Genomic DNA, 20,456 nt, shown 5'->3' with positions numbered 1-20,456 from the left:
ACCAACTATGATCCGAATTGCAAAAATTCAAAAGATAATAAAAATTCAAAAAATAATATTTTAGACACTTTTTTTCCTTTACTCTATATTCCATTATTACACGTCTTGACATTTAGAAACTCAATTCAAATAAAAACCCAATTATCATTCAAATAAAGCTCAAATTAGTGAGACCCGGCCCATGTTTAGTGGGGCCGCACGCATGTGGCAGTGTACATAATTCTGAAATTCCGAACATAAATATATTTCCGACTCCAAATCCAAACACTTCGATCTTCAACAATGGCGAGAAATGAATTGCCTCCGGGGAGGAACACAAATCCCAACAACAATTCCACGAGCCCTGCCACAACCAAAGCCAAAACAAAGAATTCACCTAAAACCATCGCGAAGAGCAGCAACGGAAGCCGAAACAGAATCACGGAAGCCGCCAATGGCGATGCTTCCAGCGAAGATACGGAAGTATCCGTTGTTCCGTCCTCGAGTGTGGAATCGGAAAACGATTCTAGAGCTTCGATTCACCGCCGCCACATCGATTCACTGGCCACGGAGTCCAGTGAGGCGGAGGACGACGGAGTAGAACAGAGGAGCTCGAGCAACGAAGAAGAGGAGGAAGAGGAAAAGGAGGTAGAAGAGGAGGAAGAAGAAGGGGAAGAGGAAGAGGAGGAGGAAAACGAAGAAAAGAAGCCAAATAGCGTTAATAGGAAAGGCAAAAGGGACAATGCGAAGAGTAAGGGGAAAAAGAGAAGTAGAAAGGAGGAAGACGAATCGGAGGCGGAGGAGAAGGGCGAGAATGCGCAGTATGTGTTTCCGATGAAGCGGATCAATCGGATTGCTAAGGTCGAGAATCCTGATCGTAAGTTTTTCCAGGAGGCGGTATTCGTCATCAATAGAGCTTCGGTATGGATTTTTATTGAATTCTATTTTTGATTGAATTCCGATTTCGAGGAGTTAGGGTTTGCTTGCAAAAAATATGCAAATACGTGTTGTGCTATTCAATTGACATTTTTAGAAATTTTGAGGCTGAGCAATTCGAACTGCTTATCATAACTCATGAATTTAGATTTTATGTATCAGATTAAATTATGGTAGAATTCTGTTCCATGAGCTGAAAATCTATGTATCTCTCTTTGCTGAATTTGATAGTCTCTAGTGAGGTATGGCAAGGTGAGAGTATGTGTTATTTTAAAACCAATCTATAGTCTGGGGATACGAGGGGGAAAATACATGAATGCTGCTTATCGTGAAAGACGATGAATGAATACCATGTGAGGTTGGCATTCCCGAATATGAAATGTGGATAAAGATGCAGATATTGCTCCGTTATGTCTTTGATGTGGTTTGTCGTTTTGTGATTGGTGCAGTGTATATGAGCATTGTAGTTAAGACTTTAGTGAAGGAACAAAATGCTCGTGTTATTGCTGTTTCTAGTGTCGTGTTATTGTCATTAATTGCTACAGATCTCATTTTGAGAAAGAAGAAGTTAAATTTGCTACAGGTCATCTGAGTTCTTGACACGTGTTGTCTAATTCGGCATAGACTCTTAACCTTTAGTGAATACATTCAATCAGACGACACATTCATGATGCACGTGGAGAACCTAGACAATTAAGTTTTAGTAGAGATGAAGCTCCTATACATGCTAACTTGAATACATTAGTTGATATTTTTTCTGCATTTTTTGGTTTTGAGGTCATTTTTATTCAATATTAAAAAAATTATGTAATTTTAGTTGTGTGATGTATAACTAATGCCCGAATCTCTAACTCTGATAACCGGGGAAAATAGAAAGAGAAAAGAGTGAAGCACTCTGTCCTCTGTTTATGTGCGCATATGTGTACTTCTGCCCCCTTCCCAATATGGGCTAAAGGATAGAAATATTTCATTGTATATAACATCAGGTGTCATCATATATGAATGGTGTTTTGAGAAGGAATTTAAATTTCTCTAATATGACAAGAGTTTCATATTAATTGAGGAAATGTTCAATTATTGGATAAAGTATCATGGACCTTTAAATATCAGAACTTTACTGAGGTATTGAAACTGCACTGCCTGGGCAATTTTTCATGTGTTACTGGTCTTGTGGTTGCAGGAGAAGTTTCTCCAAGTTTTCTGCAAGGAGGCATATGCTTGCGCATTTCTTGAAAAGAAAAAACAGATCGCTTACAATCATTTGTGTAATGCTTCTTCTTTCTATTACTTTGTTCCTTTAATTTTAAAGTGAAGCATCATTCATCCATGATACATGTTACTATGCCTTCATATGCATTTTGAAATGCTAAGAATTAACATGGTGTTGCCGTCTGTTATTCCTTTTTTGGGGTTCAAAGTGCACAATACATACATCACTTTGAAAATCCATTTATGGTTGTAACAACTGAGGCTGCTACCGTTTTAAAATCATTTATATTACAATCTTTAGTTTGCTCTACCACCTCAAGATTGTAATTTAAATGATTTTAAAATTGGTATCTCACATAAATTATATCACCCACCATTGGAACTCGTCATTCATTTTGCTATTTCACTAGTAAATTGCGTGTGGCTATTATTGGTATGGTGACTGGGAAGAGATCCTCACAGGATGACAGCGGATGAACCAGTGCAAAGGAATAAGTAATTTGTTAGTGTTAACTGAAGATGAGTTCGTTGTAGATTGTTTGGTATAAATATTATTGAAGTTAATAGTATTTGTTTGAGATGAATAGTGCATTACAATCGATATATATTTGTATTTAACTAAATTTATACCTGACTTGCTTTTAATCCTGTGTACAGCTTCAGTAGTTTCCAAACGGAAGCGATTTCAGTTTATCTCCGGTACTTTTCTTCCTTTCAGTACACTGATCTTGTGTTTTGGTGTTTGTCTAATTCTTGCTCAAGAGTTCACTCACATCGCCATTGTTTGTGCTCTTAGATTTTGTTCCTGAGAAGACGAAGGCGAAGGATGCTTTAGCACTAGGGGAAGAGGCTGAGATGACGAAGGCTAAGGAGAAATAATCTGGATTGAGAGTACAAATCTTTCACCAGTCTCTTTCTTGCCTGCATTTTCTAAGTGGCAAATTCTATTGAAGAATTTGTGGAGGATAAGCTTTTTTTTTGAGTAATTCATTTTTTTCTTTTTCTAACCTATATGAGCTTACGGCTATATTATTGTTAACTTTATTGAAAAAATGCAAGCTTCCTCCTGGTAGAAATCATAAATCTGGGTAGTATTTTCCATTCTAGTTTTTCTAATTTTAAATATAAAAATTAGTTTGTAGTACTATATAAGTTAGGTTCCGATCAGCTTCATGCCTTCATCTATGTAAGCTCAATCTACAAAGGAGTAATGCTTTATTATCTTAAACACTCTTACGATTTTCTTTTTGGGACATCCCATTTTAAAGTGAAACAATTTAAAAATAAAAATTAAGAGATTTTATATATGGTTAAGAATTACTAGTAATGACTCATTTAACATTAAATTAAGAAGAAAATCCAAACTAAATCCCTTCTTTCCCTACACGTTGATTATACACACCTATATCTCATTTCCCTCAAATGATTCACATTTACGTCATTACCTCACCTCATTCACCCCTCATTCTCTTTTTGATCTCGTAAGAACCTTAGTTCTACCGAACTTGTTCATCGCCGGATTCCCCTCAGATTAGTGCCAGTACCCTCGTGTTTTTTCTTCATCATCTACCCTGCTGGTTACTTAACTACCTTAACCATACTGCAGTCCACTATGATTTTTATGTTTTTCGAAGTGCAAATATGAAACTAAAATGTGGCTATGTTGATTCTAAATATGCTAATAAAGACAAGAGGAGGTTACAATTGCTACTATGTTTTTACACGGGACATTATTGTATTATTATCAAATACTTAGCCTGAAAACATAGTTTTCAAAAGAATTGGTTTTCAAAAATATTTTGTTGTATATTCACTCTACACTTTTTTACTTGGTCCAATACTATGGTGGTCCAAGTCCTTGATAAGCCCATTACCCAAAACCCAGACTCTTGATGTTCGATCGACTGTCGGATACCCACCCTGACCTGGAAAAGGTCTGCATCCTTGACCAGCGATGCTTCGTTTCTATCACATGGCAATCGAGGAGCTTGTACCCGACCTTATTCGGGTGAGAACTCATTCGAGTTATTCATTATCATCATATCTCACTACAATCTGCTCTCCTCTGTCTTCTGGTGATAGTTCTTCGTCTTTCTTCTTTTTCTTCCTCTTCTTCCTCACTTCCATCATGTGTATGTGTGGCAAGCTAAGTACTTATGGTGATCATGACCTTCTGGTTATTGAAATCGTGTATAAACCTAGACTATGGTTATTGTTCTTGAGGATTCGAATAACTGAATGTTGAGATATCTATAGTTTCCAGTGTGTGAAATATGTTTAGGCAAACTTCGTGTCCGTTAGTCAACTTTTCTATGTGTGTAGGCGTTCGACGGCTGGGTTAGGGTTTGTGGTGGTTTGTGACGATGGTTTGTATCTTCTTCTTTCTCAATTGTGATTGTTCAGTAAAAGATAGCAGTCTTTTGTTAATCTGTGGTTGTGTTGTGTCAAAGTCTTCATTGGGAGTTGTTGGTTAATGTGGTTAATTGGAGAGATAAAGAGGAGATGTAGGTATTAAATGAAGAGAGAAAGAGGGTTGAGTATTTTATTGGAGATGAGAAAAAGTGGTTAGGTGTATTAATTGGATAGAGAAAGTTACCAAAAATAGAAATGTGTCATCTTAGTTGGGACAAACTAAAAATGAAAGTGTGTCAGGACGTAGGGAGTACTTCTTTACATTTTTGTTTTGTTTTGGTAATAATTTAGATGTAGTCTTATCTTTTATAGACCTGAAGTTTTGATATTTTTCTTTTAGAATATTTGATATTATGTTGTGTTTCTAAGATGTAACTAACATGTTGATCGTGAGATTGACAATCTCACACTTGTGTAAAAAGAGGTCAGTTGAAGTGAATCTTAGCGAATCTGATCCTTATAATACTCATAATTGTGAAATGGAAAAAAACTATCACCCGCACTCGATCCAAAGTTTTTTTTTTTCATTCTTCATTAAAAGATGATCATTAATTAATAGTTCTCCATATAACCCCTATAATGACTTAACCCTAGATCTAATGGATGAAGAGAAACGTTTTGCCAACCTAACCGCATCTTGATATTTAAAGACTATAAATTCCCCATATAAACAAAACCTAAAGAAGATTGCCATATAGTATCAAATTTTCAGAAGGGTGGTTACGTTTTCTTAGTTTATTCCAACTTTATTTTATTGTTGCACATAGTCCACAAGATAAAGCATAAGATGCAACACCGTTCTAACAATCCACAAGGAAAAGGACAAAGACAATACAATAAAAACACAAGGAAAATCAAGCCATACTAATATCATCACTATTCAAGATATACTACTAGTACACAATAAATAAATAAAACCAATGCACATGACGCTTCCATCACTATTCAAATAAAGCACAAGTCGCATAATTTCACTATTGCTTCACAAACAAAACACACACAGTGATAAGATGTAACGCCAGCAATCACACACACAGTCAATTAAAATTACCAAGGACAGAAAAATTGTTAAATTTGAAGGCACATGGAATAATCCCTTTAACAGAAGTCGACACACACGTTACAAACATCCGTGGTCCAAGAAATGAAACCCTAAAATTCCACTAAAATAAAAAACAAAACAAAAAAAATGAAGCAAATAACCTTTCTACAAATGCAACACAAATTTGAAATAAGAAGAGGACCCTCCTCTCTTCTGACAGTTCACAAGATCGATCTATTCTGTTTTGCATGTCTTGTTTGGAAGCTTTTTTGTCTACTCACTTTTCACCTCAAAATCGAATCCACCATTCTTTTTTCACCTCAGTGATTTCTGTTATAATGGCCCATCTCCATCGTAGAAGCAAAGAAGTTGGACTTCAACTCCTTCCCTCCGACTCCGAGAAAATCCCGAGTCAGGCTGCTCTCCCCTTCCATCACCCTCCGATTCTTGCTTCCCTGACCATCTTTCCCACGGCCCGAGCTCGAGAAGGAGGAAGGGCTCATGAAGCCGAACCCAGCCGCGCTTCTTGTGGAGCCCATCTGAGCCGCCTTGTGCAGCAATGCAGTTGCGGACATGGGAGCTGCTGCTGTTTGTTGAGTGTAATAAAGTGATGAGGGAGTTTGGGACAAACTTGATTTGTTGTCTTCCTCTTTGAGGAGGAAAGATTCCTCCTCGTGCCCCCGGCTCAACCACTGGCTCTGCGAATCCAGCTGTTGGTGGATGATTTCCTCTTGCAATCTGCTCGCATCAGTATTCAAGAAAGTGTTTTCGTTAGACGAATTCGGATAATTTGCAGACTCCAGCCACAAGGGGAACCGGTTAATCTGACTCCCCGATTCGAAAACCCCAGAAAAATCCACATTATTGTTAGTACTGCTCTGGAAAGAATCCATGACTAGCCCGTTCCTGTTGTTGAACCTCGCGCTCTCTTCCACCAGCGCATCGCAGAAGGCTCTGTGCGTGATGAAGCTATCCTTTCTGCGTTTTATTGTTAGTATTAGCCTTAGAAACAAACGAAGAAGATGAGGAAGAGGAAGTGAAAATAGTAGACCTAGAAAAGAGGGTTCCGCAATCACACTTGTATTCTCTGGTGCCGCAAATCTTGTTGTGAGCTTTCCAATCGGACATGACAGCGTATTTCTTGGAGCATTTGTCGCACTTCCACTTCTTCTCGCCGTGCTTCCTGCTGTAGTGCTTCTTGATCCCGGTGAGATCGCCGAGGGCCCTGGAGGGGTGGTGGTGGGCGCATGTCTTCTCGGGACAGATGTACACCTTCTTCCTGACCACCTCCTCCTTGTTCCGCTGCTTCAGCTTCCACGGCAGGTTGTGGCCTCGCCGGTGCAGCTGCAGGTTCTGGTCCCTCTGGAAACCCTTGTTGCAGATCTCACACACGAATCTGTTCGTCGCCATCAGAGACTTGGGCGACATCGCTATCACTTCCGCATCCGGATCTGCATATATATATCACCATCATCAAATTCATCAATAAACATAAATAATATAACTATCTGTTTGCTCTTGCCTGGTGTTCCGGGGAGGTTCCGCTTCCGTTTCGATGGATTAGTATTGCTAGGGTTTGGATTGGTAGGGTTGATGGTGAATTGCTCTTGAATGAGCCCTCTCAGGGGGGGTGGATTCACCGAAGATAGTTCGTCGTTAATCGACATCATTCTCTCTCAAATTTCTACTTTTGTTATGTGTGTGTGTGTGAGGAAGCAAGGATTTGGGTGGAAATGGATAAAAAGAGTATATGAGTTGGGTCAAGGCAAAGTGGAGGCAAACGCTTTTACTTATTATTGCATATTTAGCTCAAAATAAGACGAAGGAAAGCAATTTGCCATGAAAACCTAGGTGAGCTGAGGAGAGGTGATGAGGAGAGAGGATAGAATATTTTTGGTGTATGTTTCTCTCTCCTTATCGTATATGGCTGCTGATGCTAAGAGTCGGTCAGGATGGACTCTCCTTGGACCACACCCACCCCACCCCCTCTCTCTTTATGTGTATATATCTATATCTATGTGTATATATATTTGAAAGGGCACTGATTACCAGGAAAATTGAAATTTTACTAACAATGATTAGTAATTATTGAATGTATATATTCGTGTATGTATGCATACCTATGCTCTTCTAGTAGTAGAAGAATGGAAGTGGCAAATTTGCTCGGATAATTACTACTACCTCCGTCCCCCAAAATTCGTCCCAGTTTGACTGGACACGGGTTTTAAGAAATATAATGAAAAGTGAGTTGAAAAAGTTAGTGGATTGTGGGACCTACTTTTATATATTAATTTTATAATAAAATGTGAGTAGGAATGAGTTGGTACCAAAAACGGTAAAAGTGAAATGAGACAATTTTGAGGGACGGACGAAAATGGAAAACTGTGACGAATTTTCGAAGACGGAGGTAGTACAATTAGTTAGTAAAATTTTTTCTTATACTACGTCTATCCTTGAGAAATACTATAAACTTTTATTTTTTATTTGAACACGACTTTTAATGCACAAATTGTAAAATAAGAGAGAGGATGTTAAAGTATAATGAAATTAGTGTTTGTGGGAGTGGGGTCCACTTATTAGTAGTTTATTAATATTCAAAATTAAAAAAATTCATACTTTTTTGGACGGACTAAAATGGAATAGTTTACCTACTTTTCAGGAAGGGGGGAAAATATATATTTGAAACTCGTCGTATATTTGATTTTTTGTCAATACTTAAGATTTATACGGGTGATAATATGTATGTGAAATTAAATATAATAAGGTAGAGGATTAGGTGAAAGTAACGTAACCAGTCTCAGAGTTGAACCCCAATAAAGTGAGAAATTCTCTAAAAAAAGTGTGAGTTAAAAAAATGAAACTGCTGCAACAATTTCTGTAGTGTGAGCTAATAGTTGAATATTATTGCTTGAAATTTGAAAAGAAAACGAGTAGTAATATTTTGATTTGAGAGAATTGGAGAATTATTATTAGACATGCCTACTGTTCGTAAACCGGCGGTTCCGAGCCACGGTTCAGAACCGCCAGTTCCGGTTTCGAGAAATGTGGAACCGGAACCGAACCGTGAGGCTATTTCACGGTTCCGGTTTCGGTTCGAAAACCGGCGGTTCCGGTTCTGAACCGTCGGTTTTCCGGTGGGTTTTTTTACGGTTTTTCATGGTTCTGAACCTCCGGTTTCCGACGATTTTTCGCGATTCCAGCTAGATTTCATGGTTTTCACGGTTTCGGTTTGAAACCGGTGGTTCCTGCACGGTTTCGATTCGTAAAATTTGGAACCGGAAATGGCCCCGCGGTTTAAAATATGGAGGTTCCGGTTCAAGAAAAAAGTCACGGTTCCGGTTCGGAACCGGAACCAGTGGTTACGATTCCGCGGTTAACCGCCGGAACCAAAAACCTTGGGAAAACTCAGTTTTTCGGCAATAGAAAAACCCTCTCTTATTATTATCTGAGAGATATGGGAATTTGGGGAGCTCCACAAAAAGTTTATGAAAAGTTTACGAGGGGAAAGTGAAAAATGATTACGCCATGATTGTTTTTACTTTTGAGGCCATTTTTCGTGTGGGTACTGTGTGTGAGAGAGATATTTTTTCCTTTTTCTTGTCTTATAGTGATTAAATTCAGAATATATGTTTGTCTATATATGCATGGTTGGTATATTTTGGTGTCAATGGTGGTTTTTACCACTTCCGATTACACTACTATTCAGTTCAAAATTATAAAAATTAGTAATACTTTCTTTTCTATCTTTATTTTGAATTGAAAATGTTATAATCTTTTTTTCTTAAATCCATTTGTTTACTTTCTTTTTTATGGATAAATAAATACTAGTACTATAGTTTAAAGGATATTTACAGTGTATCTGAAAGCCAGATATTTGTCTTGGGTATTGACGCTTCTACCTTTAAAACAACCCACATATTTTTTTACTTTCTTTGTTTTTATGATTCATGGAGAGAAGTGCGAAAAATATATATTACTATCATATGATTCATATCCCACTACAATTAGGCTTGATTTTTCAAACTCATAATTTGAATTAACATTTTCGGCCTAGACTACGCAATAGTGGGCCATAGTCAGGCTTGAATTTTGAAATAGTATGTATTTCAAACTTTTATACAGAAATTCAGTAATGGGCTTTTCAAGGTTTTGATACCAAGTTACATTTAACAATTAAACTGGAGATGTTCAAATTGGGCTAGGCCCAAGGAAAAGAGCCTAGAATGAGTGGATATGGTTGTAATGAGATGAAACAAAAAAAATAAAGTACAGTACAGTATTATTTTAAAGTGAGATTAACTTTCACTAATTTAAAAGGTTAGTGTATTTAAAATTAAGATTTGTTCGATTTTTATACAATGTCTCAAAATGTGGAGGGGTTTAAGGCAGCTGTCTCCATATATAGCCTCACAAAGTCACAATCCAACCCCAATCATGACATGATGCACAATAATGGAGATAAAGATAAGGCACACTCTTTATCAACATCTTATTTTATTTCTCATCCATTTCATCAAAATCTAACAATAACAGTAGTACAATAAAAATACAAGACAATAAAAAAGGTTCACTGTTTCAAATGAATATAAAAAAGATTGAAGAAAATTAGAAAGTAGCTACGCCAGTTTGAGGAGGCTAGATAGTTGTTGATGATCGTGGGATTGAGAGGGGTAATATTGGTTAGCAATTAGGAGAGAGATTAGAACAATACCTAAACAAAACACTGCGTAAAACTGCCTAATTGCTAATTCTCTTTTATTCTTTATCCCGAATAAATGTTGAAATTTCTAGATTTTATTTATTAAATGGAATTAGTTTACTAGTAGTATCCATATTTGATGCATCGTCACGTCACATAGCATTGTGGTGCTAAAAAATGAGATAAAATTGAATTGTAAGTTTATAGAAATTATTTCGCGGTGAAGGCCGGAATTGGCTGCAGTTGCATCAGCCATGTCAATCCTAATTTCGGTCTTGTAGTCTGCAAAATTTAATGTGCATAATCATAGTATTTCTCAACTTTTGATGGTTTTTTTTAAGACTGCGGTTACTATCTATACCATTGTTTTGTATTCTCTCAGTTTCATTATTAATAATATTGCTTGATATAGATTTTAATATTATAAATTTTATATAACAGAATAGAGTGGAAAAATAAGTGTAAAGTATTGTTAACTAAAGATGAATAAATAGGAGGAGAAAAAAAACAATAATAGATCATATTACTAAAAAAATATTAGTAAAACATGAATATTGATTGTGGAAGGAGTATATTATACTCCTACTACATGAGTAATTCAAATCCTTTTCTCCTAATTCACTAAAATCATATATTCTTGTTTTTTTTTGCAACGTAATTTTCCTGGAATCATCAATCATGTCTAATTAATTAATTGGCCCAATTATCTCGACCTCCACTACTACTGTTTCCTTGACTAGAGTCGGGGACCCAATTCACACAATTTTATCGAATCAACACACTTTTTATTTAATATTCATAGAAATTCTTCGACGTTGTCACCTTCAAAAGTGGAAGTGCTTCATTATTTACAAGTAGCACTTTATTTATTTCAACTTCATTGAATGTTAGACATACTTTAAATCTAATTCTTTTTATTTCTTTCTTTTAACTTTTTATATGCTTTAGATAAAAATGGGTCCCTATCTTTAACTAAAATTACCTACAAATTACAATTGCTATTCATATAGTATTGACTTTGTATTACTTAACCCAAAAAATATTGTAAAGTTTTGAACTAGTAACCTTTCAATAATCAAATCATCTACAGGATTGAGTAGGTTCTATGAGTAGAAAGTTGTATTTATTGCGTGTCCAATTAATTAATACTGCAACTAATTTTCAATTATTAATGTGGTAGGCTGGAATTAAAAACTTAAAGACAAAAGACAAACGATAAAGAAGGTTCGTCTTAGAATCCATTTCATTAATATGATAAACCTCCAGATGATTTTTCCCCACATAATCTCGAATCCCAACAATAATCCATTCCAGTCAACGAAGAAATATTATTTAACAAACAAATGAGTGTTTTAATTGAATTTGATATATATATTTGTTTGTGTATCCCTAGAACAAAAAATATTTTTTAGACTGTCAGCTAATGAGATTATACCAAAGAAGCTACCTACTACTTAATCTAATCTAGTTTTTGTTTTAAAATTGTAAGTTGTAGTGGTCATGCGACGTAGGGTTCACACGGGTGCATGGGTGCGACGTAGGGTTCACACGGGTGCATGGGTGCGACGTAGGGTTCACACGGGTGCATGGGTGCACAAGTACGCGGCTGCTAGCTATCTTGAGTAGATTGTAGTCTTAGTCATGTTTTGATTCTTCGTTGTTCATCTTTGTAATCGTAAGCAAGTGAGTGTGAAATACAATCAAGATCCGAACCTTTCCCGTGGGCGTAGGTTTATACTGAACCACGTAAATCTGTGTGTGTTGTTCATTCTTGCATTCTCCGTTGATCGGTGATTTCTATCGCGCTTGATTCCCAACAAAAATAGTACTGCATATACCATTATCTGACGAGCAAGAACAGGACCTTGTTGCAGAAGCTCCCTTAGCCTTAGGTTGTTCTCAATCTCAGCCATCTGCTTTTCTAAACACTCCTTCGACGTCTGTCAAATAACAAAATCGCCAATATATTACTCGAGTTTTCACACACATCATTTACAGAGACATATTCCTTTGATGCTTGTCAATTGGACTAAAACATACATGTATAAAACGAGCTTCGAAAAGCCTATCATAGCATGTTATGTATTGGAACTTATGTCAAAGCTAATCCCATTTGCTAACTACAATTCTACAGTGGTAATTTTAGTAGGAAAAGTCTTAATCTCGTCGGATTCAAAGTCTTAAATTGACCTTGGACAAAGAAAATAACATAATGACAAATAATCAGATGAATATACATAGCATTGGTGTTAAGTAATTCTACAACACCTTCGAACCATTGCTGCCTTCGATACTTAAATCACGAAATCAATAGTAGACAAAGCTTTATAAGACACCTCAAATAGGAGAAATCCTCATTCTTGAAGGTATAGACCTTTCAAATCAACGATAAAAGTTATAGAAACATCACGGCTTAATACCACCGAAATCTAACTCGAAATCTTTGTTATGAGATATTACAAAGAAATCTAAATTTCATAAAAAAAATTAGCTATTTTAAGTTATACTGTATATGAATATGAATTTGATCAAAGAGCTAAAAATTTTAACTTAAATTTTATTTAGTATTTTCCCTTAAGACATATACGTAAGTCCGTCTAAATATATAAAAGTTTAAATTTTTTTCCTGTTAAGAAATGGACTCTTTCAAAGTCGTTTTCCAAAAAAATGAAGGTTAATAAGAACAGGGCCATAACTTGTTGGTATAACGACTTGATTTTGGAATTTTTCTACCCTAGGCTAAACCATTGATTTCGTATTGCTTTTTGAAATTTGAACTCCAGAGACCAGATAGGATATTAAAGGCAAATAATGTCAAATAAGTCAGCATTGTGTGACATTTAATTTTTTTATTCTCTGTGGAAATTCGGACTATTTTCTTATGAAATTTGCTCTCCTATGATTCTCTCAAATCAAAAAAGCCAACCCAATACCCAAGTATAAAAGTACTTTACACACACAAAAAAAAGAAGCCACGCGTCATGGGGTGTTCCCACATGTTTTCTCGGATTTTAACAATGTGAACACCAATAGTTCATATTGTATGTTTACTATACTTAACTAATTAAGTAAATAAAATTGAAAAAATATTTTACGACGAACCGACCTCTATGAAGTCAATTGTTCTAGACAAATTCATGGGCAAATTAAACTTTCAATTTTATGACTCTTTCCAAAAGTCGTGGATGTTTCATTCTTACGTAATTAGTTCGACCATTTTCTAGGCCAAATTTCAAATAAGTTGCAACCTTGATCAATAGATGTCACATGGCATGTATTAAATGAAAATTGACCATGTATTGTATATGCTCCATTCAAAAACGGGTAACCATTATTAAACATTAATATATGGGCATCAATCATTCATGATTACAGACAATTTGATTTACTATTAGTAGTACTATTTTTCTTACAAAGAAATTAAATGGCTACTTACCTAACAAAAGTACCCTTACTGAAACTTCTTACCTCGTTTATATGATTGTTACCTTGTTTTTTAACCTTTTTTTTCTACCTAAACAAACCTAATCCAATTCAATTTTGAAATGAAGTATGGCATAAAAATTATGGCCTAAATTTTCCCTTCATTAACTAAAAAGTAAATTATGCCAATTTCATCTAGTAAGCGTGAATTGACAAAAAGCATATATTAATAAATTTGTGTGAAAAAGAAAAAAGATACATTAATTATTACCAAGTCAAAAGTAACGTGTAGGTGTGACCTTCACTAGACTTGCCCACTTTGGAGACTTTGGATTTTGGCTATACCTTTTTTTTTTCTCATAAACTATAAAAGACTCAAGTCTGCATTATTGGAAATATATGTACTTGTGTTATTTTTCTCAACATTTGAAGCATCACACTCTGTTTTCTCACAAATAATGGCCGGAGGAGGAGGAGGAGGCGACGGTGGCGCGAACCGATCTCTGCAAGAAACCCCCACTTGGGCTCTTGCAACAGTTTGTTTCATCTTCATCTTCCTTGGCATTTTTGTCGAACATCTTATTCATCTTGCCGGCCATGTAAGAAACTATTTCATAGTACTACTTCATAATTTGTTGATCAAAGTTATAATGATTTAATTTTCACATACATAAACTCTGCTTTTGGAATTCTAGTGGCTCAAGAAGCATAAGAAGACTGCTCTTTATGAAGCTATAGAGAAGCTTAAGTCAGGTAATTAATGTCCTAATTCATGAATTCCCTCTCTCTCTCTCTCTCTTTGTATCTCTAATGTTGCAATTTGGTGCAGTGTTGATGCAATTGGGGTTCATGTCACTCATATTAACAGTGACACAAGGATCTATTTCCAAAATATGCATAACAAATTCAGCTGCAGATTATATGCTCCCATGCCGCAGCCAATCACAGACCAAGACAACACAACATCTATTATTCTCAAATTTGAATAAACCACAATTCCAACCTCATCACCACAGAATATTGCTAGCAGATTCACCTTCAAATTCATCTGATTATTGCGGATCTAAGGTTTAATTACCTCTTTAAATTATTGTTATCTTGAAATTTTCATTTTTTTTTCTCAAATTTTATTTTGTTTGGAACAATAGGGGAAGACTTCATTGATGTCGGTAGAGGGTATGAATCAGCTGAATATCTTCATATTTGTGCTAGCAGCTATGCAGATTGTGTATAGTTTGGCTACCATGGGCTTAGGAAGGGCTAAGGTAATTAATTTCTTACTTAAACACAACTAAATCATTGATAAATGTGATTACTTATTTAGTTATTTTTGGCCTAATATGTAAAGATGAAGAGGTGGAAAAGTTGGGAAAAGGAGACTCAAACTATAGAGTACATAACAGCAAACGGTAGGCTTCATTTCATATACATTAGTCATTCCAATTTGGGCGTAAATTAAGTATATATGTATCGAAAATAGATCCAGAGAGATTTCGATATACAAGACAGACGACATTCGGGCGTCGACATATGAGTAGCTTTGCTACAAATTCTGCTCACCTCTGGATTGTAAGCATGTTTTGATTTTAAATTTAAGTCAATTTTCTATGTTCAAATTTCTCATTTTAAATTTGGTTTATGGCAGAAATGTTTTTTTCGACAATTCTTCAAGTCTGTGGCAAAAGTCGACTACTTCACTCTACGCCATGGATTTATTTCGGTTAGTTTTATTTTATTTTATTTTATTTTATTTTATTTTATTTTATTTCTATTGTTTTTATTTTTTTTTTGTTTTTTTTTATTTTTTTTGTTTACTTATATCTAATGATATTGTATACCAAGATGTTCAATTAGACACCTGTGTGGGTGGACTAGAGAACTAGTGTGAACATGAATTAGACTGATACATTCTAACTACTTAAGATTCAGCCTGTTCAAAAAAATGCAATATTTACCAAGAACGCGTTACTTTAATTATGCCAACGATACGAGTGTCTTTTCGTAATTATGTTATAAATTCATATGGTTTACTTTACCCAAATTTGATTGTGGTAATGCAGGCTCATCTATCAACAAATAATTCATTCAATTTTCGAAAGTATATTCAACGATCATTGGAAGACGACTTCAAAGCTGTCGTCGGCATAAAGTAACTACTCATACCTTCATCATATCTACCAATTTGTGTTGGATTTGACTTATAACATAAGTATTAAATATTATTGTACCAGTTTTGTAAACTAACGAGTACAACATAATTAATCACCATTGGAAAATATATATGGACATGATTTCCATTTTTTCACAAAATATTTTTTTTGGACAGCCCAGTCATGTGGATGGTGGTGGTTATATTCTTGTTAGTTGATGTACATGGTAAGAGCATTAATATTACATTCCATATTTGGTTTTATCCATATTTGGTTTTCATATGGCTGCCTGCCTGAATTTGATTAAATTTAGTGATTTAAATGGTAATTATACCATTTAATTTTATCTATTTCTCTTGATCTCTTCTATATATTATGTCATTAGCATTTGCACTAATTAATTAATTAATTGTTATAGGATGGAACGTCTACTTGTGGGTCTCATTTCTACCTCTGCTTGTGAGTATATTGTTTATTTTCTAAAAATCATTTTACTATTTTTGGAATAGAAACGATGACAAATACTCATACTACTACTATTATATTTATAATAATGCAGATAGTTCTGTTTGTGGGAACAAAATTGGAAATAGTAGTGGCAAAAATGGCAATGCAATTAGCAAATAATAACACAGTAATTAAGGGAACTCCATTGGTGCAACCGGACAGCGGTCTCTTCTGGTTTAAACGCCCCCAACTCGTCTTGACTCTTCTTCATTTCATCCTCTTTATGGTAATGAAAACTTGCTTTGAAGTTTCATGATTAATGTTAATTATGGTTGATCAACACAAACTGAATTTACTTATCCTGTAATTAATTTTGATTCTTGTTTTACTACAGAATGCATTTGAATTGTCTTTCTTCATATGGGTCACAGTACGTTTCCTATCCTAATTCACTATTTTTATCTTTTCTCATGAAATATTATTTAAATGAAATAATAATATTCCATATTTTTGCAGTGGCAATTTGGGATCAAGTCTTGCTACCATGAACATGTCGGGATCTTTGTTATCAGGATTGTGCTAGCGTGAGTATATAAGGATTTTTTTTATATTTGTTAGAATTTTTACATTTCCCAAAACTTTTTTAACACATATATTTGCTTAGTTGATTCAACTTTTTTTTGTGTTAATATTTTATATTTCAAATTAAGTGACGTTGAAATTAATTTAATGCAGGGTGGCCGTACAAGTCCTTTGTAGCTACATCACTCTTCCTCTCTATGCCCTTGTTACTCAGGTTAATTTTGCAATCACCTCCTTTTTTTTAACTTATACAACAAAAGTATTATAATTAATACAAATCTTTATCTAATAAGTCTTTAATCTGCAGATGGGGTCCAAATATAAGAGTGCAATACTTGAAGAGCACACAATTCATGCATTAAAACAATGGCATGCAAATGTGAAGCACAAGAGAAAGATTAATGATCGTCTGCACCACTCATCACCGGACGACTCCGCGTCCACTACGGTGATAAATGGGGGCAATAGCGGAACAACGGATGCCTCGACGTTCCATCGACCATCGCCTACTTTTACGGAATTTGTTTCTAGTGATGAAGATGATGAGATCGTTGAAGTCCAAACGCAGGAAACTAACACTAGTCACATCCAAAATCAACATGAATTGGTTCAAATAGTTTAGCCAATTAAACTTTAATTTTGGTAGTTAATAGGATTAAAAATACATGGATGATGGATTCAATTTTAACTTATCATAAATAGTTACACATATATACATAGGTACATATAATCAGGAGTAGTGGTTGATCAATAATAGAAATGCGTATAATCCATTTCTTCACAGTATGTACAGATCAATTTTTTAGATTGTGGACAATTTTTGTTTGTTTTACGGAATAATTTTTTTTCTAGTTGTTGATTTTGCTTTCACAATTGTTTGTTAATCCAGTTAAATACTTTTACGGACTAATTGTCTTCCTTGTGACTATTGAGGCCCAATCTAAAAGCTTTCGCGCTGTTTAATAACAAGTAATTTGTTCTAGGCCCAAAATTAAGGTCCAATCTATGGCCCAGTAGTATAATTTAGTTGGATGAAATGCAATTTTTGGCCCCTTTTATATTTACGATATTGAAATAGAAAACATAATTCCTAAGAGGTTGATGGAGTCAAACAGTTTTATGATTATTTATTTCTAATTAGTATCCTTTTATTGTTAAAATCTAAACAGTAAAATATGAGGAAAACCCTCCACCCAACCAAAATCAAGAGAAAAGACTGATCAAGCTCTCTCTGTCTCACACACACACACACACACATCCCATGCGGTAGGATTGCGAAGGAGATTGATAGAGACAAAGAAACATGAATTGGTGAGACCAAGACTACAGATGGGGACAATGAGAGGAGAGGTGTAAGGTATTTGTCATTAAAATATAAGGCCCACAAATAATTAAAAGGTTAGGCCCAAATAAACTATTAGGAAATGAGAGGTTGACAACAAGACATTTCCAAGTGGAAGGCCCACCAATTAATTGCCATTGTACACCACTTGTCGGCCCATTAATGGCTCCACCAACTACCATTTTACATAGTAGTTTTTCATTATTTTATCATTAGTTCATAACCATGTCACTGACATCCATATTAATACACCTTATATGAGGTCTTTTTTGGTAATTTTACTAGAGGGGAAATCTAAAAAGAGATGGAAATAATTTATAATAATAATTTATTTTATTTTTTTAAAAAAAGGCAGATAGCGAGATTGCTTCAAGTTTTGTCAATTCGTACAAATTGTTGGAAAGAAGATAGACCAATTGAAAGTAATTCTTCAACCATCGCTGTCTTTTTTCTTTTCATTTATTTGGATTGTTATTTGATTGAAACAACACAAACTCACGATTTCTATGCAAAATCATATTTTTCTTCTTTTTATTGTAATGTCTATATATATAATTTTTAAGACGTTGACATAATATTAAAGTACAATGAAAATTCTCAAACTATTCGTTATTTAACAAAAAAACACTTAAACTATTAATATTTATAATAAAATGCATCCTTATATGAAAAGTGAAAACTACCAAAAAATACTTTGCTAATCAATTTCGGTATGACACGACACGACTAGCGACTCATCAATCTCTTATGAAAACTACCAAAAATATTTTGCATGTTTTAAGATGTACTTATAATTTTGTACTTGTCAATAATTCATAATATTATTATTAGTTTCCAGATATTTTTCGTATTTTATTATAATGGTTAACAAATCCGAGTATAAATTGTGTTACTTTAACTTAAACTCAAAACAGATTATCGTGTTCATAATAAAAGATTGTTATGAAAGAATTGATTATAAATTAGTACTTGCAAATAGAATAAAGTTGAGAGCTGAATGATCTAGACATTACCATATTGCGATGCCTGTGGTATGTTGGGAAATGATAAGAATATATGTATATAATATACATTTCATGTACAAGAGATTATAACCACCATATGTCTTGGATTATATAGATTTGCATAATGTCTTTTCTGAATGATTTTGTGTATTTTGAAGTTCGGTTTGGTACATTGACCAAAAAAGTAGTTAAATAATTAAACAAACATATAAATAACCAATTGTAATAAGAAATGTCGCAATAATAATGTGATCATAAAGGTCCTACTTATATTTTCGTGTCTTAAAATCATTTTGGGCACGATGCTAGCTCATGATAAAATACATTTTTAGAGTTTAAATGATTCTTCTATTTTTATTTTTCATTGAGGACTTCTGTTTGAGATGCGTCTAATTTGCATTAATAATGTAAAAAAATAAAACAGAATTGTGTTTTAAATAAGAATTTCAAATTGTTGGTAACGTAATAATTTGGGTATCAATTTGTCTGAAAAGAGGAACCAACAAGTGGGAAACAAAATTAAGAATTTTAGCAAAAAGTTAATCTTGTTTTTACATGGATTTCAACAAATTAAATACACATGATAACTTCTGCTTTATTGATTGAGTTACACAATTATAAAGTTCTGACCCCAAGCAATATGCATATATATAAGTATCAAAATGTTCTCTTTTGGGTAAAACAGTTGTTCAAAAGAGAATAAAATAGGTTGTGCTTAGATTACAGCCAATAAATAGATGTTGTAAGACTACTTTTGACTTGATTAGATGGTTCAAGATATTGGTACACTATCTCAATATAGTACATTTATATTTTCCCATTATATTTGTCCCCCCACGTTCAAATGATTTTTAAAAAATGATCTCTAATTAATAAAGATATAATCTACTACCGCTACAAGTGGTGTTATATCTTTTTATGATGTCTCTAATTAAAAATGAAATAAATTAATTTACAAAAAGTTTGTTAACTTTAGTATAAATCCTACACTTTATACAAATAATTTTTTATACCCTCAATTCGTGTAAGCCAATAATTACAGAACGAATGAAGCTACTACTTTCAACTTACCAAACCATTTGAAATTGAGATACTTCAATAAATGTTTTCTTAGTTCTTTTTCTTGTTAATTGAGCTTTTTTTAATGGACCTGTAACTCATTAATAAATTCATCTTATACTTATAAAATAAAATTGGAGATGCAATTTCATTGGAGTTTTTGAAAAATGAC

The 20,456-nt window shown here is 34.2% G+C and overlaps 3 protein-coding genes across 4 annotated transcripts; 2 read left to right on the top strand and 1 right to left on the bottom strand.

The window, feature by feature from the left end:
• Positions 1–264: 264 nt before the first annotated feature.
• On the top strand, positions 265–3,225 carry LOC121743186 (glutamic acid-rich protein-like). Its single transcript, XM_042136415.1, has 4 exons — positions 265–900; positions 2,096–2,180; positions 2,782–2,823; positions 2,921–3,225. The coding sequence occupies exons 1-4, from the start codon at positions 283–285 to the stop codon at positions 3,001–3,003; spliced, it is 828 nt and encodes a 275-aa protein (XP_041992349.1). The 5' UTR covers positions 265–282; the 3' UTR covers positions 3,004–3,225.
• A 2,379-nt stretch (positions 3,226–5,604) lies between these two features.
• Positions 5,605–7,569, bottom strand: LOC121745043 (zinc finger protein BALDIBIS-like). 2 transcript variants are annotated; one of them, XM_042138802.1, is made up of 3 exons: positions 7,101–7,569; positions 6,657–7,029; positions 5,605–6,556 (listed from the first exon to the last, which is right to left on the bottom strand). In XM_042138802.1, the coding sequence occupies exons 1-3, from the start codon at positions 7,246–7,248 to the stop codon at positions 5,899–5,901; spliced, it is 1,179 nt and encodes a 392-aa protein (XP_041994736.1). In that variant the 5' UTR covers positions 7,249–7,569; the 3' UTR covers positions 5,605–5,898. The 2 variants fall into 2 exon arrangements, with proteins under 2 accessions (XP_041994736.1, XP_041994734.1); XM_042138800.1 differs by having other exon boundaries at positions 6,630–7,029; positions 7,101–7,563.
• Positions 7,570–14,089: 6,520 nt separating this feature from the next.
• Positions 14,090–17,730, top strand: LOC121745444 (MLO-like protein 3). The gene is made up of 15 exons (XM_042139358.1): positions 14,090–14,299; positions 14,396–14,453; positions 14,530–14,768; positions 14,849–14,965; positions 15,049–15,109; positions 15,181–15,269; positions 15,346–15,420; positions 15,761–15,849; positions 16,027–16,076; positions 16,269–16,309; positions 16,410–16,583; positions 16,692–16,727; positions 16,814–16,881; positions 17,033–17,093; positions 17,187–17,730. Exons 1-15 carry the CDS (start codon positions 14,159–14,161, stop codon positions 17,499–17,501), a joined length of 1,614 nt encoding a protein of 537 aa, XP_041995292.1. The 5' UTR covers positions 14,090–14,158; the 3' UTR covers positions 17,502–17,730.
• The last annotated feature ends 2,726 nt before the right edge of the window (positions 17,731–20,456 follow it).

The sequence above is a fragment of the Salvia splendens genome, chromosome 8 (genome assembly GCF_004379255.2).
Source record: "Salvia splendens isolate huo1 chromosome 8, SspV2, whole genome shotgun sequence".
Lineage (NCBI taxonomy): Eukaryota > Viridiplantae > Streptophyta > Magnoliopsida > Lamiales > Lamiaceae > Salvia > Salvia splendens.
Note: the sequence above shows the minus strand (reverse complement) of the source record. Positions and strands in the feature narration are given on the sequence as shown.